This window comes from Dicentrarchus labrax, unplaced genomic scaffold (assembly GCF_905237075.1).
Source record: "Dicentrarchus labrax unplaced genomic scaffold, dlabrax2021, whole genome shotgun sequence".
Lineage (NCBI taxonomy): Eukaryota > Metazoa > Chordata > Actinopteri > Moronidae > Dicentrarchus > Dicentrarchus labrax.
Window position 1 is genome coordinate 15,345,563 of NW_026136719.1, and position 27,904 is coordinate 15,373,466.

Below are 27,904 nucleotides of genomic sequence, written 5' to 3' on the forward strand. Positions count from 1 at the left end.
CACTCGACACGTCTCCCTCTCTGCCCGGTTCGTCTCCCTCCGCACCATCTCTACCTGTTATTGCTGCCCACCTGCTTGGCTCCTTGTCTGCCGGTCTGTCTGCCAGCCTACTTCAGGACTAAGGAGGTCAGCCGGCTTTATTAAAAGAAAACAAGCAGGAGAAATAACCAGGGATGCAGGGATATGAGGACAGTTAATCTGCTGGCAACGTCGCTGAGTCTCTCAGGGAGCTTCCACTGAAAACAAGCCAGAAATATATATTGTCTGAGGGTGCCTCACTAAACAGGACTCCTTTTACAGTGGTCATTGGCAACAGAAAGGCAGAGAAAGACTATGAATCATGGGCAAAAGATAGAACCGAATAGAATAAAACAGAATATAAAGTAGTAGAGCATTGTTTTTGACTGTGTCTAACAGCTTTCTGGCGGGCTCCTACAAAAGGCACTGACCCATGGATGACAAAATCCCTATCACCTGACTGATCAGTCATCCCCCGCCGCTCTCCTCTCTGCCCCCTCTCTTATTCTTAATGAAATGTCTCCAGCTAAGCCTCGACACCACCTCATAAATATGAGCAGATGTGCTGGGGAGTTCATATCTCCCTTTTCTTTTTCACCAACAAGAACAAGAACAAAACATCAGAACATTTTGTACTTGTTGTCCACGCAGTCGTCTTGAGCTGCTCCCTGCACGAACATCTCTTACACTTTCATTTCAAGGGGTCATGCTGATGTTTGGCTCTGACAACCACATTCAGAATTAAACCAAGCACAGTTGTTTATTTGAATGCTAAAAACTGACTTTCTGACTCCTTCCCGTCAGCCAGTAGATAACATATGATGTTGAATTTGTTATATTGGCAAATTGTTAAGTAAACTAAAGTGCTGATGAATCTGGGCCCATCTCTCTCTCTCTCTCTCTCTCTCTCTCTCTCTCTCTGCCTATCTCTCTCTTTTTCACTCTCTGATGCTACACAGATCTGCCACTCCGCTTGGCCGTGAGAGCCCCAGTGGGCCTTTCTGGAATGTCGATTTCAGTTAATTAAATTTTCTGGCATTGCCCACAAAGTCACAGAGAGAGCCACAATTGCACAGGCATCTGCAGACGATCCGTCACAAGTTTTACTATAAGTGAAATGTACATATTTAGCCCACAAATTGAATTCCTGTGGTTGTTTATTTGAATTCGACAGTAGTAACACACAACAAAGATTGAATGGTAAATGCCTGCATTTATATAGCACTCCAGATTGAAGGTGATAGCCTGACCATCGTGAACAATATGGGATTATTGTCTAGCCGAGGAATTGAAAAGATGGACGACTCGCTTTACCTTCAGAGCCACCGGCAACCTCTATTACGCATATGCAGGTTAAAAGGTCAATCTTGTTTTGTCTTATGATTTATGATTTATAGAGTTCCATTTGACAAGAAGTCTGCATGAGCCTCTGTTACGCTTAGGTAGTTTATTACAATCCACTCTCTTGTCTCTGTCCACGTCTGGACATCAGTTCACAGACAAGCTTGGAAACTGTTTCAAAGAAATGCAAGAAGGTGTAAAGACAGACGTGTATATATAAAATACATCCACTTATGCTCAAGAGCAAAAAGCTTCAGACAGTTAAAATGGAGACCGGTGCTGAGGAGGTCAGTGGTCCGCTCATCAGCAGCGTTAAGATGGTTAGTGGTGACAGTCTGCCCTCTGCAGGATATAAGCTCTCATTGACCTGTTTTTCAGGCAGGTTGACTGGAGCCGAGCTTCAGTGCTCTTCCAATCCTTTTACTATAGCACAAGTACCACTAGTGGCAACACAGGTGTACTGCATAATAGTGATGTAGAGCTAGTAGATGAACACATGTTTTTCAAGGCCTGAAGTTCTTTTTTGACTCATAGTTATATGTGAATATAACACTGTTAAGATGCTAAAAAGCATTTAAAAATGAAATAAATAAAAATCTCCACTCTGCCACTTCTGTATGCTATATTGCATGACAAGTAGCTATATTTAGATATATTATATTATATTATTAGCTCTTAGTGTATTCACTTCTCTCCATTCACTCTGTTAATGCTGTTCATACTGTATATATCCTGCTAGTTTATTTATATATATATATATATATAAGTATATCTATAATGTTATTTATTTTATATATATCCCTGTACATATGCACATTACTGCTTTTTTGCACTTCTGGTTAGATGCTGAACTGAATTTTGTTGTCTAAGTACTTGTACTCTGTGCAATGACAATAAAGTTGAATCTAATCTAATCTAATATATTAGATAATTTAATAAATAAATTATAACTCAATGTATAGTTGTAAGCAAATATATGTGTTTATTGACACATTATCAATAACTATATCTCTTTCTGTGTGCAACCATAAGTGGAGGCTGGTGTATAAATAGATAATGAATGACAATATAGTAAAACTATATTGAGTTATAAAAATATGTGCGTATGAATATGTCCTCATAGGGAGTTTTAATTGTTTACAAATACTGTACATTACTAAACACAGAAAAAATCTGTATATCTGCTTTTGTGCGTTTAAGTAACCAAAATATAATGTGTTATAAACCATTTATTACATGTTTATATACTTACAAACACTAAAAAGGTGGATTTAAAGTCTTACCATACTTAAGTAACCATTCACTTAAATGATTTGATTAAAAGAGAATCAATGTAATGCATGTATTTAGGATTAATGCATACATATCCTATAAGTAACAATCTCAGTAATCTAAAGTAATGACTCAAACAGTTTCATGCCTCCTTAAACACAAGTATAATAAATCGGCAGCAAATTTACAGCTAGACATGACCTTTAACCCCAAATGTCCCTTTAAGTCCCTGTGCTGTGGAAGTCAGTCAGCAAAGAATGCTGACTCATTTTCCTCAAAGGAACACACACACACACACACACACACACACACACACACACACACACACACACACACACACACCTACACACACACACACACACACACACACACACACACACACACACACACACACACACACATAAATACACACACACTGTCCTGCCCTCACATGTATTTATTTGAATACTGTGTGAGGCAACAGTTGTCGAATTAAAGTCTAGGAACCTTAGAGGTCTTTGAACAGGACATCGTAAGTGCCCAGTAAAATGATGAATGAATATCTATTTATTTTCTGTAATCTCTGTATTTGCATTATCAGAAGAAAATGTAGCTTCACTCTCTGTTTTATTTTTATTGCTCCACCTACAATATAGAGAAAAGGTCACACCAAAGGACAGGCATATCAATTGAGTTCATTGGGAGAAAACTGTATCAAATGCATAACAGTGTTGTAATCAGACCTTTCGGAACTCACCAATAAAGCACAACCAAAAAACACAACTATCTGAACTAAAATAACTAGTCATTCTTGAAAATAGGTCCCATCTTCATTACTCAGCAGCAGCACAGGCCATCTCTGCCTTGTTTAATGGACTTGGGCGGAGGGGCCATCAAAACTGTGAGCAGAGTACATCCCTCAGCAGGTAGCATCCTGAAATAGCAACCTTGATCCTAATGGTGCACAGCACAGCCCCTGGCTTCTGACGAATCCATCCTGAGAGCCCCCCTGTCCCCGAGCAAGCAGCCCTCCTGAGGCACGCACACACACACAAAGACAGACACAGACACACACATGCAGTGACAGACAGAAAGACACACACACACACACACATATATCTCCACGCACCCGTCGGCTCTGATTAACCCATTTCCTCTTGTTGTTTTTTTCTACGTTTTTAACTTGCTTTACTCCTCTCTGTAGACAGACGCTACAAAGGCAGGTTGCAGGTTGGCATCGTGACTTCCCCCTGGGGGCATCTCACTTTACAAAGTTTCACATTTCGGGTGGTCAATTTAGTTGAGAGGGAAAATAAAAGTCAAATGTGAAATGAGAGCCCCTGGAGGTGCCTGCATGGAGGGAAAGGTGAAAGAGAGGGAGAGAGATCTTTCTGTGTACCTGCAGCACTGAAGAGACCGACATTGACATACAAATAAAATGAAACTCAGGGACAGAGGTGAAACTACTACTGATATGACAAAGACATCAGATGAGCAGGAGGTATGTTCTGTTTAGAATTTTAGCATATTTCAAGATTTATCATGTGCCTGATCTGAAGATTGCCAACATACTTTCAGCTCAGTAGTAAAGGACTACATCACAGAGAACAACTCACATTGATATGTCATTCATATGTCAGTCAGGTCTTTTACACATGTGCACATGTATGTGTTTTTTGGTATATGTACAGTAGTTTTTCCTCATATTGCATTAACTTTGTTAATTTTCCCCTCCGTCCTCTGTTTTATTTACCATTTATGTGTCCACGCAAAAGCTTTTTTATTCAGTTCAATTATTTTTTGTATGTGGATTCAAACATTCACTCAATTTTGAAGATCTGTTTAGGTTTGGGGCATGCAGGCAGTTCCTGTGTGAGAGGCAATGTAAGTCAAAGCTATAAGCGGCAGAAGGCATTTAATTTCCTCCTCTTTCAAACAGGAAACCTAAGAGCATAACAAACAGCAGCTTCATTCATCATAAAAATACTTTTGTAACTACTTTGTGCTATATTAAATCTCTTTCAAGAATAAAGTAGAATGAACAAAAATCTTTGATATAAATATCAGTATAATGCTAAATGCACTTGATGAACAGGCAATACAAATTAAGTAATATTTATCAACAAGAGAAGTTTAAATAGTAGCGACGGACAAGTAGAAACATATGACCATTAAATATAGGCATCAATGGAAGAACAGAAAATAAGCTCAAGCCCAACAGATTCAGTAAAATAAATACTACTACAACCTGTTTTCTCTCTGTGCCTACTCAACATGAAAACTGCCCAATCACATTACTTTAACCTATGTGCATTATCACCCTAACCTCCCACACCCAGGGCAAAGTAATTGTGTTGCCATGGAAACAGAGGAGAGGGCCTCAATTCTGAGCTGCTGGGAATCCATCCCATCTCGTTAGACGAGGCTGCTGCTGCTGCCACGTGGTACAAGATGAATGTTGAAGTCATAAATTAACCCAATCTTCTCTTTTATAATCCAACACATCTTATGCATGAGCCAACGACCGTTATGTTCGAGACTGACACAACAGGCTTTCCGTCACGGTGCACAAACCCCTGCCAAAAATAAATAAATAAATAAATAAATCAAAATAAAACCACAAAAAGCCAGCGCTGTTACTAAGTGTGTATGTGTGTTGGGGGGTTTCGGTGCCATTTAGCCTAACTCTAGGTGTTAGGTAATTGCTTTTAAGTGTGATAAATTATTCAGAGCAAAACATTTTAGCACGGAGACCTGTGCTAGAAATGGAGCTGGGACCAAAACAGGGATGGATGTGAAAGCAAAGCTAAAATTACATCCAAACACCAGAGCTACTGAAGGTCACTGAGGACACACTGTCAGTCACTGAGGCTGAAAATCACTACTAAATGTCAAATAGGAGAAATACATGTGTAATATGACGATATAAAAGCTTATCTGGCCCAAGCACCTTGAATAGTGAGCGAAACAGAAGCATAACATTGATATCTCACGGGAAAAGCAACAAGGGTCAACTGGTCTGATTTGATCAATAAAATTAATTCCACTGCTCCATTAAGTAAACATCGGAGGACAAGCACAGTGCTTAATGTTATTTACGCAATATTGACAGTTCCCTACGTGGCAGTGAGCAAAAATGAGTATTAATATACTGTAAACAAAGAGCATGAAGGCGAGAACAATAGGTCATCTTGAACTAGCTGTAGCACACTAAATAAATACTACAGGGCAAGGGGAAGGCGGGCTTGTGGCCATGTGTGCAAAACAACACTAATTCTGCTACTGTTCAGTCACTCTTCTCATCATTCTGCTCTCTTTTCATTTTCTGTCCTTCTATCTCCCCTAGTTATTCTCGTTCTTTCTTTTCTCATCCTATCTCCTCGTGCCCTCTAGTAATTCCTCCTTCCCTCCTCTTTGCCCTCCTCCATCCTACTCCTCTTCTGTCCCTGTTTGAGAAATGCTGACCTGCAGACTCCCTAATGCGACCAATCAATATCACACAGAGGACAGCAGACCGCCGGACATACTAATATGAAGACACACTTCCTGCAATGTATGCGGCCAGGCATCCCTTCAGCCAAGATCTCACACACAGCATGCACATACACACCCTATAAACCAAGAGTGATTGATTAATTTAATTTAATTTCATGTGAACTGTTCCATATGACCCTGTGTAAAATAGGGCCTTCTCACTTACAGGCTGCTGATGTGGATGTCATAGATCATTGCTTCATCTATCTATAGAACCAACATTGATCCTGCCTGCCCTTCCTGCCTGACATTACAGATCCATAGTGCCGCGGGATGAGCTAACATGAGGGGCAGGCAGCATGTCATTATGCAGAAGGCTCCATGTCTTTAAACAGCTAATGAATCACTGGGATCAAACTCAAAGCCATAGGGAACCTGAAAGATACAGCCTATAGATTTGCTGCTGGTTAATGGTGAATGCAATTAGCGAGAGGCTTTATCGGCTGTCCTGGATAGCAGGCATGAACTCGCAGCCCACAAAGATGATCATAAGCTGAAAAAGCATAAACAGACAAGTGAAAAGAACACAGAGGAATGCAAACTGGGATGTAAACCATGGCATTTACTTAAACCTATACTTTCATGCAACTTTGAATTACATTTGTCTTTTTGTATTTATTACTTTACTGTTATCATTTTAATTATTATGCTAGTAGTAGTAGTTAGTGGTGGATTAAATATTAAGATCAAGTAAAAGTGAAGAGGTAAAAACTCCAGCAACACTTTAAAAAGGCCATCATAAAAAATACATCCACACACATATCAGCCAACGGTGCAACTACAAGGATGGGTTGAGTGTATGGTCGTGTGGCTTCAGGCCAATTATTGTTCCAGATTGGCAGAGAGGCTAGGGGGTTGTCCAATAAGGGACATGGGTGGCAATGACAATAAAGTTGTTCTACATACTACAAATGTTGCTGGAGAATATTTCCAGATGTCGTAGTAGTGCGTAAAATAACAAAATGTATCATCTAGAAATCTAACATGACAATATTTTCTTTTAAAACAAACCTGTGACAGAAAGCAACAATACTTACTATGCACAGTAATTAGTCTCCCTAATTTTTGTTATTCATAAAGGTGGTATCAGCAATCAGCAATTTCTCTATTTAGTATTATCATAATTCTATTTTACTTTTGCATTCACATACATAGGATATGCATATTCCTATGATTTATCATGCTGAGAAACATCCACACGTCCACAATCACACACATAATTTCTACTGACAATTCGCTCTTTTTTTCCTCCGTTGATGGGAGGGATGGGGATTATTCTTTCCAACACGACCTGACGTGATTATAAGACGAATACTGAAAACATAGATATCATATACAACATGCATGTCCTTTGATTTGTGTATTATTGAAAGTAATAAATGCATTAGTGCTTTCCCTAGAGGCTGGTAAAAGGCTGGTCTCAGTCAGATGTTGCCCGCTGACTTCATGTGCAGCTTTTCTCTTTATTGCATCATATATCTACAGAAGTCATATCCACAGCCTCAGACAGTGTGTATGTGTGTGTGTGTGTGTGTGTGCGTGTGTGCGTGTGTGTGTGTGTGTGAGAGAGAAGAAATAGCATCCTGCAGCCAAGACACCTGACTGCTTTAAGTGCTTTGGGCTCACCCAGACACAAGCATATTGAATGAAAGCCTTGTTACCATCCAAAGTAGTTGGTGGACAAATTTAACTTTAAAAATCCAGCATCTTTTGGCAGATGTCTGGTGTTAATTTCCCACACTCATGATGTGAATGATGATCCTAGAAGCTTAGGATTTAATAATTTACTGCTGCTGTAACACCACATCCGGTCCCAGACACACACGCAAAGGCACAGGCACAAAACAGGCACACATACATGTACGTAACCACAGAGGTTACGGACAATTTTCAGTGGCCTGTTTCAACACAGGTAAGATAAATGACTTGTATGTGGAATGCAATTTTGTCCCGTTGTGCCTTGAGAACAACGGATGAAGAGAATGAGTTATAAGGTGTCTACAGAGGCTCCTGTCCATCCAGGGAAAATATATCCATCTAATCAGAACATCCTGCACCCTGCTGTCAAACCATTCTCTCATCTCTCGTACGACCCATCCATGTCATAACCTCCACTCCTCCCTCACATTCATCACTCCGTTTTGTAATCTCTCGTTTCCACTCTCTCTGTCAGACAGTGTTTAAGTGTTTGCCATCTCTGGTCTGCACCCATCAGCCCAGCAGAGAACAGAGAGGTCTGCCTCACCAAAGAGTATATGAGGAAGTATGATCAGTGTCCACCAGCAATGTCTGCTGGATGAAAACAGAACACTCAAAAAGTCTGGAGGCTGGGTGTGGAAATAGGTGTAGCAAAGGCTACTCAGCTTATAAATCTCCACATTTCCATATTTGATGTTTTTACAAGAAGGTTTCATAAGGTTTCAAATGGACATTTGTTATACAGTTAAATGGAACTATTTGCTCCAAAACGGCCACAACTGAGCTCTATGCTTGGATTTTTGTCATTTGTTAAATAAATAAAGTTTAAGCCTGACTTTATTCAAATGAATAAAAGAGCATCACCACTAATTCACTTTCAGTGGGTATTTACCAGCAGACATCTCAGTGCTTACGCTACCAGTTAAAGAGTATAGATTTTACTGAGGATGATTCCTCTGGTGTAAAGAGGCTTTTTATTCTGAATTCAATAATTAGCAGGACATCCGGCTGTGGTAACATAAAAAAACATTGTTAGAGGTGGGTTGAGGGGTAGGATGGATTCTGCAGTTGTGTATTACAGCATGATGTAATGCAGTCCTTAAACGTGTTAATTCATACTGACAAGTAACGTGCACACGGTACAGTATATGTGGGAAGTATGCCAAATTAGCATCCACAATATGTGATGTGCTTGTGTGACCTGACTGAGATGAGCCGGGCAATTCTGGCAATTCAAACTAAAAGTCCAACTTTTAGTTTCAGATCACAGTAATGTCTGAAGAGTAAATACAGAAACTGGGCTCACCACTTCTGGAGTTTGTGAAAATAATTTGTTTACTCTCTCAGAACCAAAGCCAGACGATTTTGCTTTGTTGTGTCTTTTAGAACTTAACACCACAATGAGGAACTGAACGCTCTGATACCATTGCAAGGGATAGCTCACAAGTAAGCGTGACCTAATGAAAACACAGCGTTACAGAGCTGCAGACAGATAAAAACCAGATCCTTCGGAAATGTAAACAAAGCTCTTATACCAGCTGAAATACAAATACACACCTCCTATGATGTTTCTCTGCTAGCTACCTATGAGCTAGCGATCAAGGGTGGTTTTATATGATGGGTGTGGTTTGATAGACACCTCAAATCCCATTTGATTGGCTAAAGTTCAAGAAGAGTCACTATTTCTAGTGACACATCTTGAACTCGGGACCAGATACATAACTTTTACATTTTATGGAAAGAGAAAATAGATGTATTTTGATATACAATTCTTTACATATTTAGCATATAACAAGATACAAATGCATTCATTTCTGATGTTTTTTGTTTGTTTGTATTTGTCATTTCAGTGTATCTTTAAGAAATGTATAGTTGCCTGAGCTGAACCAAACCTTAAAAATAAAGGTGGCAGATTAGAAAATACACATATTGTGTTTCATAAAAGTAGCAGGTCCTCAGAAGGTGCTGACAAATAACGTATTATGTCATTTAGGCATGAAAATGAGCATGACACCCTTCCAAACCCCATACGATAAATTTAACTTACTAACAACCCAACCCTTACTTGAAACCTTGTGTATCCTTGTTGTCTTGTTTGGACAGACTAAGTGTAGAATGAAGGAATCAAACCAAAGGCCAGCGATCAGAAACAGTGTGTACTTTTAGCTCAAGGACTCCGAATATCAGGTCACACTTCACACTTCACAGCAACACACATGCATGCACACACACACACACACATACACAAGTTACCCAATGACATTGTTTTAAGGAATCAATCCTTTGCTCCAGTACACATTGGCAGCTACTTTGCAATGGAAGACAAATAGAGGAGCCATCGGTCTGTATTGAATAAATAATGGCTAAAATCCCAGGTGAGTTCACCCAGTTTAACCACAGACTTCTCAGATTCTCTTCTCCCCAGCCTTCCCTCTGTTGTTTTTTTATCACACAAAAATAGCTGCAAGTGAAAGAAAGAAAACACTGCATTATGAAGCAGATCATTTCTTCCATCTATTATTCATGCTTTAGACTTACACTCATGGACATCTTGTGATGGTCCACAGGAACAAAAGCTAATGTATTTGTGTAACATGCTCCGAGCATCCAATACTGTTACATGGAGTGAGAGTTCAGTGAGATGAAATGGATACTGTCGGTTTTTTTTTTTTTTGTCTGAATCTTTGATATTCTTGATGGAAAAGAAGAGGAGTAATTGAGAATCTGTGCTTGAGAGTCACACTTTGAACTCAGCCGAGTAAAACATGTACATTGAGATCACTGACAGCAGTGTAAGTACTGCTATATCATGTTGTAGAGCGTGAGGGAGGAAGGATTAAAAGATTGTAAGAAGGTTTACTTCAGAAGGACTTCACAAGTTCTCTTGAGGCTGTGTTTGAAGACTATCCTTGGTGATGGATGGTCTTTAAAGATAAAACTGTCAAGCATCACTCTGACTCTTTCTCAAACTCTGTCTACAGTGACGCCTGAAATACTTTCTTTGGTATTCACATCAGTGTGTGATTAGTTCGCTGACAGATCAAGTAAGGCGTGTTTCGGAGGAGATAACAAATCCAGAAGTGATGGGATACATTTCAATGATTATTAAAATCTGTAAAAATGTGTAAAAAAACGGATTAATTTGAAGAAAATCATATAAATACAATTGCATAAATTGAAACTGCCATATTTTATGTATAGCTTACATGCTCAACAGTGTCTTGAGAAGTTGAAAGAGGTGAAAGTTTTAGTTGTTACTAATAAACTGTTAATTTAAAATAAATTTTGACTTGTCATAGAAGGAAAACAGGTATTACTAATAATGTTAACAAAGGGTCTGTTTAAATGGCCCAGTAATACCAGGATAATGAAAGTAAGCAACTAAATGGAGTTCAGACATCATTCATTTATGGTTTACACTTGTGTTTTTCCTTCTGTGACATGTTAACATACCTTCTGTGAAAAAGGTACCACATGCCAGAGTCTGATCGACTGTACACACGACCAAAGATGGTTTAATATAGGAAGAAACATCACTCTGTGCATGTTTTATGTTTGAAAAGAATGTGCTGTGACCAACAGAGTGCAATCCCAATAATTAAAATTAAAAGCACAATATTGGTCAATGACAAAAATGACAATAAGATGTTTTCTTGAAATTGTTTAGCCGTATTTTTATCCCAGTAAAAGAGTTGCAATAGTCGGAAGACGCAACTCCCACGTGACTCAAAGTGCACTATAACTGCTACAAGTTTTTGTTTTTGTAGATGACATAACAGCAAAGACGCATCTAACTTTCATTCACCATCTGCCTCTACAGCTCCAGTACAACCCACCTCTGCTCTTACTTCACTCACGTCTGCAAAGGTAACAAAAACTCTGATTTAGGCCAGACAGATCACTGCCAAGTATTATGCAGCAGAGCACTCAAGGTTGTTTTTAAAAATCCATGAGATATTTCTGCCTCTGCCTCAAAATTAGAAACTGACAGGAAACTTCATGCCAGCAGTCAATCAAACTGACAAACTCGGTCAAACAGATGTGTGTGTGTGTGTGTGTGTGTGTGTGTGTGTGTGTGTGTGTGTGTGTGTGTGTGTGTGCGTGTTGCGTCATTCAGGTTGGCGATGCTATGCTGTGTCCTCTCTACAGCTACCTTACTGTCACCCCCACCCAGCGACTTCCTCTGTCAACCTCCAACCCTCCTCCACATCAATAATGGATTTACTTGTGTGAACTAAAAATGCTGGCTTTAAACATAATAATCATAACGAATCCCACTCCTGCTCTGACGACAGTCCGGCTGCTGTGTAGGGGAAGAATAAAAAGAATAATGACTCCTTACACAGGCAGGCACACCAGGCTGTTCCCAATTAAGGCCACCTAAAATACTGAACACCCAATGAGCACGCGCACACACACTTAAAACACACACGCATGCACATTGCAGACTGTCATCATGGTGAGGAAGGACAGGGGCAGATGAGGAAACATCACACTGTGAACATGTATTAAAGGAGACATCTACAGAGGGTCAAGACATAAAGAAAGTAGTAGGGGGGAGTGAGAGATATTCAGTAGTGCTGTACAGGAGAGAGATTTATCTGTATCTGTGTGTCCACTGTGGTCTCATGCCACAAAAAACAGCCTTACCAAGCATGCATTAGTAGCAGGTTGGCATGCTTTTACATCATAAACCGTTGGTTGCTTTCCCAAAAGCCACATCACTCATAAACACACATACACAGGTACGCTCACAAGCACACGCGCACAAGTACGCATGAGTTGACCGGTAGAGAGTGGGCCAAACGCAGTTCTCAGCTCAATGGACAATCCCAGAGTTAGTAAGGGTTTTTAGGTCCAAGCAGCTTACCCAATCATTTATCAGATTAATACTTTTTATGAGAATAAACCAGTCACAGATAGAGACATATGGAATGTGTTAAACTGTGCTCATCTGAAAATCAAAGAAATATTGCATAACCAAAGGTCATCCTGTGTGTGTATGTGTGTGCGCGTGTGCATTAGTGCTGCAGCTTGTGTAAATGTTAAATCTGAATGAAACCATTAGGAGAAAAAAAAATAGTTTGGACTTCTCTGACATTTATTCTCTGTTGAAATCACAGTAACTGTAATTTAGTAAATGTAATCACAGCTAATAATAATGGGACATTTTAAAAGCAAATGTTTTTCACTATTTTCTGACATTTTACAGACAAAACGATTAATTAAGAAAATAATTAAAATTATATTAAATTGATGATAAAAATGATTGTTAGTCTTGTACTCATGTGTGTACAACACTCTTATGTGCATTAAGTTGGTATGATCAAGTCATACATGAGCCTTACATTGGAGTCGAGCAGGTCGATACTGTCCAGGCTCTTGCTGCGGTGAATGCGGCCTTTGATCCGACGTAGAGAGGGTTTACCCTGGCTCATGGGCAACGAAAGGGTGGAGATGGCAGGCATTGCCATAGCACCAGCGCCACCTGTAGCACCTGTAGGCTCATCTGAACACCCGGGAGCACCTGAGGGGGATGTTTCTCCATCTTGGGGGGTCACCCTGCAACAGATAAGACAGAAACAAAGATGATTAGAAATGATACCAGTAGAATAATTAATGATTCTCAGTGATGGCAACATTGAACATCTTAGATTTCTTCTTTCATTTTCTGCCACAGCCGTGTCTGAAGACACACACACACACACACACGCACACACACACACACACACACACACACACACACACACACACACACACACACACACACACACACACACACACACACTCTTGTAAAAACGAAGAGAAATAATGTTACTGCGAAAAGTTGACAATGATCAGGGAACTGCACTAATCAATATGTTTAGATGAACAATGCATCTGTTTTCATTCAGTCTCGCTGCGTACTCTCCAGCAGCGTCAGAGAGCTGTTTTTAAAAAAATCTTCTATACGCGGCTCCAAATAGCAGACAGACAAAGTTAGCAACTTGCTGGTGAACATAGGGGAGCATTTAGCTGCTAAAGAGACAGATATTTCCCTCAGGAGATGGTGGACACCAAAACTAAGTTAAAAGGCCCCATGGTAAGAAAATTACTTTAAATGTTGCTCTGTGTCTTCTAGATGTGTTAACTGGTAACTGCTTGCGAACAGGTTCAGCATAACGAAGTTATATGGTGGTATTATGTCTAGTTTGTGTTTGAAGTCGCCAAACAGCCTGGTACGGCAGATAGTGCATGTATATGAAATATACATGCATAGAAGTATGTCTTAAACTCTGAGGTGACGTAACCACATCTATTAAATACCAAACGATTAACAATGACCACGTTTTCTCTGAAGAGCAATCCACACTGCACACACTGCTAGCAGGCACTGCTGCATATCTAAGGCAAACCATAAAGATGCCTGGAGGATCAAAGTGACATAACTTTCCTCTTGCTCTCTTTACTTTTTAAAGGACATTCTCTACTGTTGGCTGTAGTGGTATTCAAGCAAGTGTGAATAATTGGGCTGAATGTCAGTGGGTAGCCTGCAGATGGAGGCTAGGTATGGAGCATCCACTTGTCTTCTATTATTAAGCCACAATGAAGCTGCTTTGCTTCTTACATGCATGGCTGCAAAGGGAGGGAATTTCCGAGGTAACTTGAGGTTAATTATCAGAGACATTTACCACTGATTGTAGTTTTGACTATTTTCAACCTCATGCCTTAAAGGACCAGTGTGTGTAGCATTTAGAGGCATCGAGCTGTGAAGCTGCAGATTGTAACCAACTCAATACCTCTTGGCTTCCAAGCGCGTAGAAGAAACTATGGTGGCCACAAAACTGGTGAAAAACGTGAGAGGCCCTATCTAGAGAAGCTACAGACAAAATCTAACATTTCAACATGCCTCATTGGAAAAAGATCAGTCAATCAACAATAAAATCTGCTAATTAAAATGAAAATAATCATTATATGCAACCTGCCAGCTCAGCTCTGCAATGACTTCCTACTTCATGAAGCCTGAAAGAGAAGATGGATTACTTTTTGTGCTTGAGATATATCATAATGACAAGTCATCAGTCAGTTCATAGGCTTGTACAAAAATATTAGACAGTGTTAGAGTTGACAACACTTGACAGTCTTCAGGAAAAATGACAAACCTCCTGACAGCTTGTCAGTCTCTCTGGACATAGGGAAGGCTGAAACACATTCACAAGTTTGGATCTAGTGAGAGATACGTAGCCTATCAGGCATTTTCATAAAATACTTTTAATTCAGTCACCAAAAGCTTAAAAACCTGGGATGTAAAAACTATGGATCTGTCGTATTCAACATGTGACTGCGACACAAAAACGAGGCAGCGCCACCATACTGTCTAATCCCTTTAAAGGCACATTTGCAATGATTTAAACATTTATTGAACAAAAGTGAAATTTTGCTCTGTTTATTTTATTTTCCTGTTTTCAGTCGTGATAAAATATGTTTAGCCAACAACAACAAGGAACAACAGCATGGCAACGATGGCAGATTACCTTAGATATTGACACTTCAAACAAAGTTAGCAGTAAATAAGAGTACATGTTCTTTTAAATGGATGCTGGCAATGGGTCTGGGCTAGTCTCGCTCCTGTCCACTGTCATTTCTACTTGCCATAATAGACATGACTGACATCCGAAAGGCTCCTCTGCAGGGCTCAGATTTCAAAAACATACTCGTCATCATTTGGTCGTTTTCATGTCTGTCATGACACAGTGTATGTTAAAAGGACTTACTGCTTACAATGTTGTTTCATGTGGTCAATAACCTAATGCTGTAAAGTGCTTCAGTGGCATTACTACAATACAATAATGCTGACTACCTGTAGGCGATCGCTTGTTCTAGTATTGTCACAACATGTATGGTAAGCACTCTCCACCTGCCTTCAGAAACTATATTGCTGTTACTTTCCACAATTCAAACAGAACTAAGATTTTGTATTTTTTTTTGGCTGTTGAAGACTTAAAGAAAGTAGAAATTATACATTCAAATGTGAGCAACAACAACACTTGGTCACTGTACATACAGTTATCATGATATAGTCAATTCGGCATCAGTAACAACTTCAATATGAAATATATCCTAACAAGACTTAAGTCAAAGGCCATGCTAACGGGTCTTTGAGACTGCATTTAGGCAAATATACTCACAATGACAATGCTAACATGTCGACGTTTAGCAGATCTAATTTTTTTTATCACGTTCACTATTTAGTTTGCTGTGTTAGCATGGTAACATTTGCTATTTAACACTAAACACAAAGTACAGCTGAGGCTGACGCTAATGTCATTAGTTTGCATTTTTTCGTCATAAAATGGATCGAAATTTTGACCTGATGATGAAGCTAGATGTAAAGTTGAGGGAGGCTATTCATACAATTCATCCCTGGAAGAAAATTAATGTTTGTAGCAAATTTTATGGTAATCCAATATCTGCCTGAGATTTTACCCAAAACCACAAATGTTAACATCGTGGTGGTGCTAGAGTAAAGGTCATGGGATCATCAAAGTTGTTAGTATTCATTATCTTGAATGTCTTTACCAAATTTCACTGCATTCATTTAATAGTTGTTGAAATATTTCAGTCTTGACCAAAGCCATGGACCATCACTGCTATCCATATATTTCTATAGTGCAGTTTATTGCTCGGCATTTCCTCTTTGCACATCTGTCAACATACACACTGATATGGATACACCTCTATACAGTCAGGTTGTAAACAATAGTTTAAAAAATATTTTGTTCACAATTTAAGAAAATACATACATAAATCCAAATATATCAAGAAACATGTGCAGACTCTGAGTTACAATCCAAGAGCACTTAATAGAACCTAATATGTAATCAGTGCCGCTCAATAGCTGTCCTCTACTGTGACCTGCACAATGCCCACATGTGTATTTACTGACAACCAGGACACAGAATCTGTCCCTGTAATCCCAGTGTTGGTTTTACAAGGGGATTCCATTCACACATCCAGCAGCAGCTTATAAAGCCCTGTGGGTTTTAACAAAACCGTTTCTAAGAATGAGGCGTGCTGACGTGTACTGTCTCTGTGTGACTTAAGGAGGGCAGTTCACGATGCTAATCCTATACTAATAGATAACGCTGAAGAGAAACAGGAGGACAGAGAAACAAAGTAAAGTGGACTATTTGGCTCAAGGATTTTATGCACCAGTGTTTTCCTTAACACTGTATTTATGAGTAAAAATGTTTTTTTTTAATCTGAAACACACTTTGTAACGTGTTCCGCAACAAGAACTTTTCAGAATCACGTGACAACTTTTTAAATTAAATTAAATGTGGATAACATCATTAGGATCAAAGCAAAGAGTAACTGATTCAAAAATAATGGGAAAAAAAAAAAAACTCTTAAAAGAAGCAAAGTTGCAATGAGAATAAGTTGATTCACCTTTGGCAGAATAGTCCAGTTTTTTTTTTGCCATTTCAAGAAGAAAAAATACTTTTTAAGATGGTTAATTTTGATTCATTGCCCTCTGTTTTCTAATTGCATTAGACACATACTTGCAATATAAATTCAGTTTTTTAGGCAGATTGTTGATCTGAAGTCTGGTTGCCGAGCAGTATAAAAACCGGAGTACAAATATTAAAACTATACAGAACACCAGGAGGAGCAGAAATATGCTCACTTGCGGTTGGCCTATGAATGATTCATCATCAGTGATGTCACAGGATTTTAGGAACATATATTGAGCCATGCAAGCCTGTGGATTAGACACAGTCTGGCTGCAGACAGAAGTTACTTTTACTTTTCACTGCCTCTGGAGAAGTATAGAGAAACTCACTTACAGGCTGACACACACAGGCACTTACAACACTTACCCAAAGTGAACCTTTCAGTGCAAACAACAGACAATACCGGCATCTTACAGCCCAAAAATAAAGAAATAACAAGACACATTAGGCACTGACTGCAGTGAGAGGTGAAGTTTATGAATATTACATGAGACTTCAGCCCAAAATAGAGAATCTCCCTCCTGCCCTGGATTTAAGAGGTCATTGGCAAAGCTTTACAGATTACCTCATCCCAGAATCCCAGCAATGTGTAAATGGTATAGCCTAATTGCAGGAAAATCATTAGATATAGTTATAAAAACATAAAATCACATCACATAAAATTAATATGTTTATCAACAAATGATCAAGATAAGCTGTTTGTCACAGCGCTGCAGCCTAACATCACACTATAAGAACATTATCAAAAGATTATAACCTTGGAAACCTTTTTGACCTTGGAAACGGAAATTAGTAGTTAGTAGTTAGTAGCTGTTCTGGAGGTTTCAATCATATCACATGAACTTCATTAGCAGTTGGAGTTCGACCGGTTTTCACAGAAGTATGGAAGTTCAAAACATTGTGACCATGTGATATGATCAAAAACTTCCACAGCAGCTACTAAATATGGACCTTGTGGTGATAGTGTTGTCTCGACTGGTTCCCAGATCAACAATAACCTTTCAACCTCAATTTTTCAGCCAATATGGACAAGAAGTCCACAAAGTCCATAAAAATGGACATTTGTACCTCTACAATCCCACGACAAGGTGTTTGATTTAAAGCTCCACAAGAGCCAAAACATTGACCTTGTCATGAAATAGTAGTCTTATTACTGAAGGTGGTTCAGTAATAAGATGGCGATGGCAACCGAGCGGTTTATGATGGTTCAACTTTTTCAACATGCTGCCACGCCTCGCTGTGTTACCATGGCAACAGAAACCACAGAAATGGAAAGGATATAGGAGCTAATTTTGTTATGGTCTGGTATTTGTTCCCTGAATTTCCACTTCTTCACCAGCAGAGAACAAACACACCAGAAGATAAAGGCATTTGGATCATCTTTGAAGGCTAATTATCCCATCTTGGGCAGTAAAATACTGTTTTTATGATCAATAATTAACCTTCATGCTCATATAAATACTTCTTGTAAGCTTGAAGACACCAGTTTAACTACCCTGTTTTATGGGTGTTAGAGGGGATGTGGTAGGGGTTGGGTTACTACCAGAATACATCGTCCTGTTACCTCAGGTACTATGTTATGACAGATCTTCAGATGGAGAGCACTTTGCAGAACAATTGGTTCTGCTTAGTGAGGACTACAGTAACGAAAGCAGGTGTGTTTCATCCCCAACTTGACACTTCCACCAAAGCAAGGCTCCCCATCACACACCATACACACCAGAGACGTAATCCCACCATAGATTGCCTGTCCTACTTTGCCCAGGTGGCTCCAACTAGACAAGAACGCCTTATTATGATTTTTCATCAGACGCTTTTATATCGTGTCTAATATCAATGGAGTGTCCTCTAACGAAAATGTTAAACAGGGTTCTGATGGGATGTCTCATGATCCTGGAATATCCCTTTGTTCATCTTCAGGCGAGAGTGGTGCATCCAAAATAGCTCCACTGACTCTTCCTCTTTCCATTTATATTCTCAGACCTTTTCAAAGAAGCTTTTACCCAGCCAGTATTTTAGTCATTTGTTTTACTTTCCATATAAACTCACTCTAACCAGGCCCAAAACTGCACAAATGGAAAATAAATACAAGTTAGAGTGAAAAGACAAAGAACCAGAAACTAAAGGAGACAGGTGAGCAAAGCATGAGGGAGGGTGGGGCTGAGAGGCAGAGATGGAAGAAAAGGGGCCGAAAGACAAAAGGGGAAAGACCATAATGCAAAGGGACAAAGGACAGAGGGACATTGTCAGCGTATGGCTCAGAGGCCGTCCTGACTGCTTCGTAATGCCTGACTGTTCAGCTGGAAGTGATGGCAGCCGATGAACATGCATCATACTGCTCACGGGTCCCCCCCCCACCACCACCACCACCACCACCACACTACTTCAGGGGACAAGTGGTGACAAGAGGTGCATGACACATCCTACTTGATCTAGATAACCTCAGTGACACTCCCTAACAGACGAATAAAATAAATGACTAATATGCTGGCTGGCTAAAAACATCCTTGAAAACATCCAAGGAGAAAACAAGGAAACATTTCAAAGCTTTTTATTTACTAGCTGGAGTCTGTAAGCCCTTTGAAAGCCACCTGGGCAGGCGGGGATGCAACTGAAAATCTGTGGTGAGATCAAGACTCTGATTAGGCCAGACAGGCCTGACAGATGGACAGACCAGATTAGGCATATAGACATGAATCAAACAAGGCGGGACAACGCTCATGTCCGAGTGCTGTCTGACCCCTGTGGAGAGGAGGGTGACAGGCAGGTCAACGGCTGGTTTCAAAAAGCGAGGCTGCTCCCATGTGCATAACACACGTCAATACAAACTCAACTTCAGGGGAATTTAAAACTCAATGTGTAAGCATACTTCTGCTGTAAAGACAAGTCCTGCAAAAACAAAAGCAAAGGAAAGTAGCCAGAGATGCTGCCCTATCTACTGTATACCACATACACAATCCCACCAACCATAAGCTTGTTTTAACTCTTTAACTTATGGATTTATACAGATAACTGCCCATTACCAGGAGGGGTAAGTTCTTAAAGATATATAAACAAACACAGGGAGAGGTGTGAGTAGTGTTGAACATATAGTTGTGTGCTTTAATTTCAAAAAAATGTGATAACAATGCTGTATTACCACAGTCCAAGACTAAAGGACTCTCTTGGCTTAACTCACATGGAACATGGAATTATGGTTAGTAATAATATGTTATTTGTAGCGACTGGGCTTACACTTTTAAGTACTGTAAGACTATGTATTCATAAAGTGTTTTATTGGTTGGTCAGTTTCAATTTTACTGGAATAGAGCACATGATAAAAAGAGGGACAATCACTAGGAGTTATTCAGTGGGCAAAGAAAAACAACCTGTTTCACTTACATTATCAGTCACTTTTTAGTTTTCAGACCTTCTCTACTACACAACAGTATCATTTGTTTACAAATTAAACGCCTTAATTGTGTAACAGTAGAAAACATTGATGCTCATAGACAGATATAAATCTGTCAAGCAAAGGGATGGAAAGAAAATAATAAATTGGGATCTCTGTCAGACAAAAGTGGATCCCCTCTGCTGTGTCCTTTTCTATTTGTGGGACGGCAGTGATGGATTCCATCTTGTCAGCCCCCTGTGAGCCATCGTGACAGTCGGGAGTCACCAGTGGCCGAGAATGTGTGACTCACAGATTCTAAAAGTCATGGCTGCTCCGCGTCTGACTCTGACTGGAGACGATGAGTCTCTGATAGGCCTCTGTTACCATCACTGCCGCCAACAGGCTCTTTAAGCAGCCATTACCAGACCCTTAGTTAACCTCGCCATTACATCAATCCAGACCTGCGCTGTGTAAGATGCAATCAGACTCAAGGACGAGGCAGCTGGAGAGTCAGATTCTTATATCACCGGTACCTCTCTCTTGTTGTTTTCTGTCTGCCCAACCATTACTAGCCTGGCCCTTGTGTGGCAAATGAGAATCCAGAGCTAGAATACCCGCATACATCATTTTGATCCTCTCTTTGGGACGGATTTTGGTTACTCAGTAAATTATAGCAACACTGAACAAAGAGTACTGAACAAAAACTGTGTTGATATATAATCAAAGTTGGATATGTCTCTGAAAACATGCTAATTATTTTTGCAATGTCATGCACCAGAGTTGGTCTATTGAATATCTGTGCAACAGTTTGCTTGTTACTCACTAATTATAACTAGAATTTGAGTAATTGTAGGTAACTTGCTGGGTGATGGGATGAATATGGCGGATGTATATCTTTTTGCCAACTTAAATCACCAATTTCCTCTATATATGTCTTTCTTTAACATCCAGTGTCAAAAAGGATAAAATTTCCTAGTAGTTTTAGCATTCAATTTTAGCCATTCAACAACACAAATATCATGGGAAAGGTTAATTTTTATCAGCATTTAAATTGGACCCAAAAAGTTATTACCAAAGGCCCTAACCCAAACAAACACGCACACTCACAGTGGCACAGATACCCACAAATCTACACTCTCTCTCTCTCTCTCTCTCTCTCTCTCTCACACACACACACACACACACACACACACACACACACACACACACCAAAAAACACACTCACAGGATGCTAGGAGAGTGGGTGGGGGTAAGGGGCAGAGCCACGAGTCAATAAACCCTGTGTAATCTGTTCCCTTTAGTGGCATAAACCATCTGAGAGGAGATTACAACCGTTCTGCCAAAGTAAGAACATGTGAGTTCCTAATGGACAGAAACACAAACACACACACACACACAAACACATGTGTGCACCTTCGCATATACTATAAAATCTGTTAAAAGTTAAGAGTAGTGTGCTCCAAGAGTGCCATAAAGTCATGACTTGTGTTTTTAAGATCAGCCTGCATGAGTTTAATACAAAAAGGCTCTTTTTGACTTAAGGGAGAGCAAGACAGAGAGACACTGAGACTGAAGGAGAAAAAAAGAGAGTATTTTCAGCATGTTTTTCAGAAAAGTACTGATTATCATGACAGGCCCATCATGGACTTGGGCTCCTGCTGAGGTAACTAATGCGCAGCATTGTCAGTTTGTGTGAGATTACGCATCATGGCCTCCATGAGTTGAACTGGAAGAGTAGAGGGGGTAGGACAAGAGTTGTTAAATGTGTGTGTTCCTCTGAAGAGCTGGGAGGGAGGACGTGTGGACAGGCAAATCAGAGGGCAGAGGGGCTGCTGCGTGTGTGTGTTGGGGGGAAAAAGGGACGCTGACTTTATGCATCATTAAGCAGGTGGACTGAGAACACCAGGCAGAGCTGTCACTGTGGAGGGGAGCGGAGTAGACATCTGGCACACAACACAGGACGATACTCCCACATGTTAGGAAGAGCTGTGACCAGTTTAAAGACACGTCATCAGGCTAATTATTATTTATGGATCATCTCCAACTAATTACAGTGCAGTGGTTATTACAGACCACTTGTATAATAACATTGTGTCTCTCTTGTTTTATGCATTGAAAGGAGTCCTAAACTGTAGAGCCTTATGTTTAAACTTATTAATTAATTTGACTATAACCAGGATAAGACAATTCTCAGATTATTGCAGCTAAACCTCTTAATCAAGTAATCTGACATTAATGTTCTAATCGGATCAAACATAACTCCATTAACAATGGTGGATTAATCTGGCAGTATACCTGAAACAAAACAGTAATTGGTGACTTCTCGTGGACAATGTGGTGGATTTAGGACAGACAAAAGATGAGATGAAGAGATGAATAAATTCCAGGTGACTTAGTAAGAAAGCCACCCACGTTTTCTTTCTTTTAGAGCTCCATAAATACACAAGGATCTTCCAAGATTGTTGCTGTTGTTTTTCACATTATACAGAAACATCTAATTATATATCACCCATATATACAATGCAAAATATGGCATTTCAAAATCCTTTGTCATGCATGTTAAAAAAATGACACCAAGTTAATAATTTGGTGCTTGTTTATTGCACTGGTGATGCATTGAACTGCTCTTCAAACATGATGGATGGATAGGAATAGATTTTTAATCAAGGGGGGGTCAGTGTTTTGAACGACCAAACCATCTGGCACACAACCACCTCCTCATCTATACTCTTCATCTGCTGCTAGAAAAAAATTTATGTCTCCCTTCTGTCTCCTTGTTTGTTTTAAGGAACAACTACACCATCTCCCTTGTGTTTTTTGTTGCTATAAAAACATTTCCTTGGTGTACTTAAATCATCTTGCTCATGCATTTCTAGCTGTAACTCTTATCACAGACACGGCTCGTTTCATGTCTTGGATTTCACCTTCAGCATTTATTTCTGAGTCATCTCCTTCACCATGATGTTCAACACAGTCTTATGGCAGGTACGGTAGGAACAAAAAAGTATACTGGCATTTGCACCCAATTCAATTCAACAGCGGAACTGTAAAGAACCTATTCAACAATCTCTCAAATAACTATCATGTATAAGGGTATAATATACCCTTATACATGATATAAGGGTATATATTTTTTTTACCTGTGGATGTTTTGTACATGCGCCACAAAGGTCAAAGAATAAACCGGAAGTAAAACAGTGCATTTGGAAAAAAAATGCATGTTTAGAAAAACTGTTTTTCTGGGCTTACTGTGAATATTAACATTATCCCAAATGTTTCCTACATGTTCAAACCCAGAGAAACGATGTGTTTACCCGTTCGCCTGTCAATGGCATCATATCTCCTTTGCACATTTGTCAGTGTTGTTGTTGACAGAAGCTGTCATAAATTGACTTTTTATCCAATTTTAAACCACATTTTTACGAAACACCTTTTAGAATCTGGTTATTTTCAACTATTTATTTTAACCGGATGAAGGATTTTAGTCATCGGACATCTGGATCCTAAGATATCAGAGGAACTAGCTGAGCTAACATTAGCAGCAGCCTTTTCTGGGTCCTTGTTTGTACGCTTTATTTAAACACTTTTTTTTTTTTTTTTTTCGGAGAGGAGGAGACAAAGGCAAATAACTTAGCTCCTGTCAAAATCCTCCTGAACGATGAACACTGAGGTAGTCCTAACTGGGAGAAGCTGACTGCAGTAACACAATGGTGGTAAAGACCAAATGGCCATGATCCCACGCTACTTCACGACACCAGCAAAATGCATCTTTTGTTATTATTTTGATGTGAAAGACCGCCCTAGCAGCAGTAATTACTTAGGTAGAACTAAATTAGCGTTAGTTAAAGTCCCTCCAGCATTCATCCATTACAGTATATTCCTACTCCCATTAGCTTAAAGGTTACACATCTGGATATAAACCTGACTATCAAACAACTCATATAAACTTGTATTATTAGCATTATTGTATGATGTACATTATTGAGTATCACCTCAATCTGAATATTCTCAGTAACTGAGTTACTTGGACGCACGCAAGCCTACTGATTCCAGGCTCTGACTTCACAGTGAATAAAGACAAACATGGCATGCGAGTAAATGCATGGGGTGACTCCATGAAACACACACTGCAGGCACACGCTGGCTCAGCTTCCCTTCGTTAAAGTGGCTGTCGGAGGCGATACAGTAATCCTGTTTTAATGGCCGTGCCCCTTCCCCCACCATGAAGTGATGGCCCCAGACATACCGCCGCGCCTCTCTTAAGGGAGAAGTGTCAAAACCAAATCACCACTATGTCCTTTGCAACCCATTTGACAGCAGTCACAAGCTAAGAGGCGAAAAACAATCCTTTTCCCCTGTGTGGCGACTTCTGACTCAGTCAGGTGTGTTACTACAGGCAAATGTGCATGCGCTTACAGAGCCATTTGTTCCTATATATAGGATGAGCTCCTCAGGAACCAGCCTTGTCAAAACTACAATAAACCACTGTTTGTCTTCTCGCTGTAAAGTAAGGCCAATCTGGAAGGATTATACCTCATGCTTAATGTTATCTATGTGGATTACAGAAGAAGAATAACTGAATGTGCACACTGCACCCATAATGAGAGCCTATAATTAGACTGAACACTACTCTGCTGTGTAATTTTTTTTTTCTGATTTTCCATTATTTATTAATGAGGGGCCTTTATATCAATGAGCAAAACAATCAGAATTACAGTTTATCTTAATATTATATTATCATTAATCTGATCAAATAAAAATATAAGTTAAAATGTCCATTACACATTTCTAAAGCTAAAGGTGATGTCTTCAAATGTATTGTACTGTCTGACCAACAGTCCGAATCCCCCAAAAGATCTTGTGATGGCTGTTTTTCAAGCATTTTGGCCAATTTCATACTTTATTAGACAGTAAACAGTAAAGAGCTGACAGGAAAGAGAGAAAGAGCGAGAGACAAGGAATGGCACGCAACAAAGGTCCTCTGCCGGACTCAAACTGGTTACATTACTGTTCATGATCGCCTCCACAAACCCCACCGGGATGAGCGGTGATGGCTATTTTTCCCCCATTTCCTGACATTTTACAGAGCAAATGATTAATGAATTAGCTTCAAAATAACAACAGTTTAATTTATCGTGAAACTAAGGCTTGTGTGCAGCCCTACAATAAATGACAACCAATGAAAAGGAGAGAAAGTTATGATTAACAGATGTTTTCCAAAAAAATAAGAGGGGCAGCCTAGAGAGTGGGTAGTTTGGTGGAGGCAGCAACGTGTAAATGTATTGATGGGTAAACAACAGCAGACTTTGATATGACTTAAACTAGGCGTAAACATTCATATGAAAACACACAGACACATAAGTAGCCAATGACAGTCGCTCCTACACACTCACATTGTGATCTAAATGCAGGCGGCATGAAGCTACTGAATAAGTGATGAGAGTGGAGAACATTTTTTTTTTTTTTTTTTTAGGCTACTACATCAGATCACAGAAATAGATCCGAGAACAGAGAGTCGCTGTGAAAATACAAAATCACCACAATGACACTTAGAAGCTTCAAATGAAGGCTCGCTAAAAAAAGGCTCGAGGAAGAAAAACAGGGAGCGCGTGCAGGTGCAAGTGAAAATCATTTCAAAGCGGACTGTATCGGACGGCGCTCAGCGTTGTTTGATACTGTTGTTTGTGAATACACCTGCTCTGTATTGTCCGCTTCTCCGCTCGCTGCATGTGAAACTCACCCCTCGCCAGCGGATCATAACAAACAGAGTCCACCAAGCGAAACACAGATAAACACAGAGGAGATTGAGATGGGGGGGCAGGGGGGTGCGGGGGGGGGCACATACGCACACGCACGCACAGAGAACTACGCACGGCTGCACAGAAAGCACCCCTCTCCTCCCTGGCTAAATGCCCGCTGTGTGTGGACACCACCGGCGTGAATATGTAACAGTTGTTGAAGGCACAGAGAGATGGAGGCAGCCGACTTCCGCCAACAGCTGCTCAGCTTCAACTTCGCACGAGACACACAGGCAAAAAGGGGGAAGGTTGAGGGAAGGTGGGGTGAGGGGGGTGGGGGGGGTATTTTGAGCTTTTCATGACAACAAAGCTAAGAGGCTAATTTTGAAGCTATTTTCTCCACATGTAAAGACACACTACCTTTGCCACTCTTCTCACGCGCGCACCAACACACGCTCCCATCCTCACACGCACCCCCTCCTCCTCCTCCTCCTCCTCCATCTCTCTACTCACCACAGCTGTCTCTTAGTGGGGAGGCAGTCTTTGTTGGAGGCTGTCACTCCCATGGCCATCTGCATCACCGTGATATATTTCTGGTACTTCATTTTGTCCTCCTTTACTACTACTACCGCTGCTACTACTACAACTACAACTACAACTACAACTACTACTTCTTCCACTGCTACTTCTACTTCTCGGAATCCGCGCGCCACAAAAGCGGCACAGGTGAGCGTGCATTCAAATGTCTGTTATTGTCTCCTGGCACCCGCGGCATCTTCGGTATAAAAAAAAACGCCATTTCCACGGCTGGAGGACTGCTGACAGGGAAAATGTTCCCCGAGGAGCTCAACGAAAGGTACCACGCCGCCGCGACCCATGTCTCTAATCTCATTAGAGCTCAGAATAGATTGGCTAATCCATTCAATTTTAGTCAGGACCGGGTCATTGTTGTGGTTCGCCCCGTAGCGGCCACTTTTTTCCCCCTCCTCTGTTTTAGTATTTTTGTTTTTTTTACCCCTGTTTGTCTCTGTGGAGTAATAAGAGTAAAGAGGAAGAGACAAACGGGAGTCAGAGATATAGGATGCAGCGGCGGTGGCACCCAAACGTCTGCGAGGTAGGAAAGAGAGTGCGCGTGTGTCCAACGAGAGAGAGGGAGAGAGCAGAGGAGTGACAGAGGAGAGGGGGAGGAGGAGGAGGAAGAGGAGAGGAGGAGGAGGAAGAAGAGAGAGGCAGCGATGTAATAGCTTAAGAGAGGGGGGAACCCACAACTGCTGAGTAATATCCCAGTGTTGTAAATTGGAGGCAAATAGGTGGTGTTTGGGTGTAGTTTTCTCTGGATTGGTCCATGAGGCACAATACAAACATCAGGCTTTGTTTTTTTGTTGTTGTTTTTTTTTTTTTTTACAAAAAACACTAAACTGGAGTTGAATCAGTGTTAAACAACAACAATACCAAAA

At 40.2% G+C, this 27,904-nt stretch overlaps 1 protein-coding gene across 12 annotated transcripts in view; it reads right to left on the reverse strand.

The window, feature by feature from the left end:
• Nucleotides 1-27,569, reverse strand: part of tjp1a (tight junction protein 1a) — a 93,085-nt gene extending 65,516 nt beyond the window's left edge. For 7 of the 12 annotated variants that reach the window (XM_051378850.1, XM_051378851.1, XM_051378853.1 and 4 more), the window contains exons 1-2: nucleotides 26,961-27,569; nucleotides 13,191-13,404 (exon numbers count right to left, since the gene is read on the reverse strand). In XM_051378850.1, coding sequence (XP_051234810.1) covers nucleotides 13,191-13,404; nucleotides 26,961-27,052 — 306 coding nt within the window. In that variant the 5' untranslated portion in view covers nucleotides 27,053-27,569. The remainder of the gene's footprint in view (nucleotides 1-13,190; nucleotides 13,405-26,960) is intronic. The other 5 variants (XM_051378863.1, XM_051378856.1, XM_051378852.1 and 2 more) reach the window with 2 other exon arrangements.
• Between the last annotated feature and the right edge of the window lie 335 nt (nucleotides 27,570-27,904).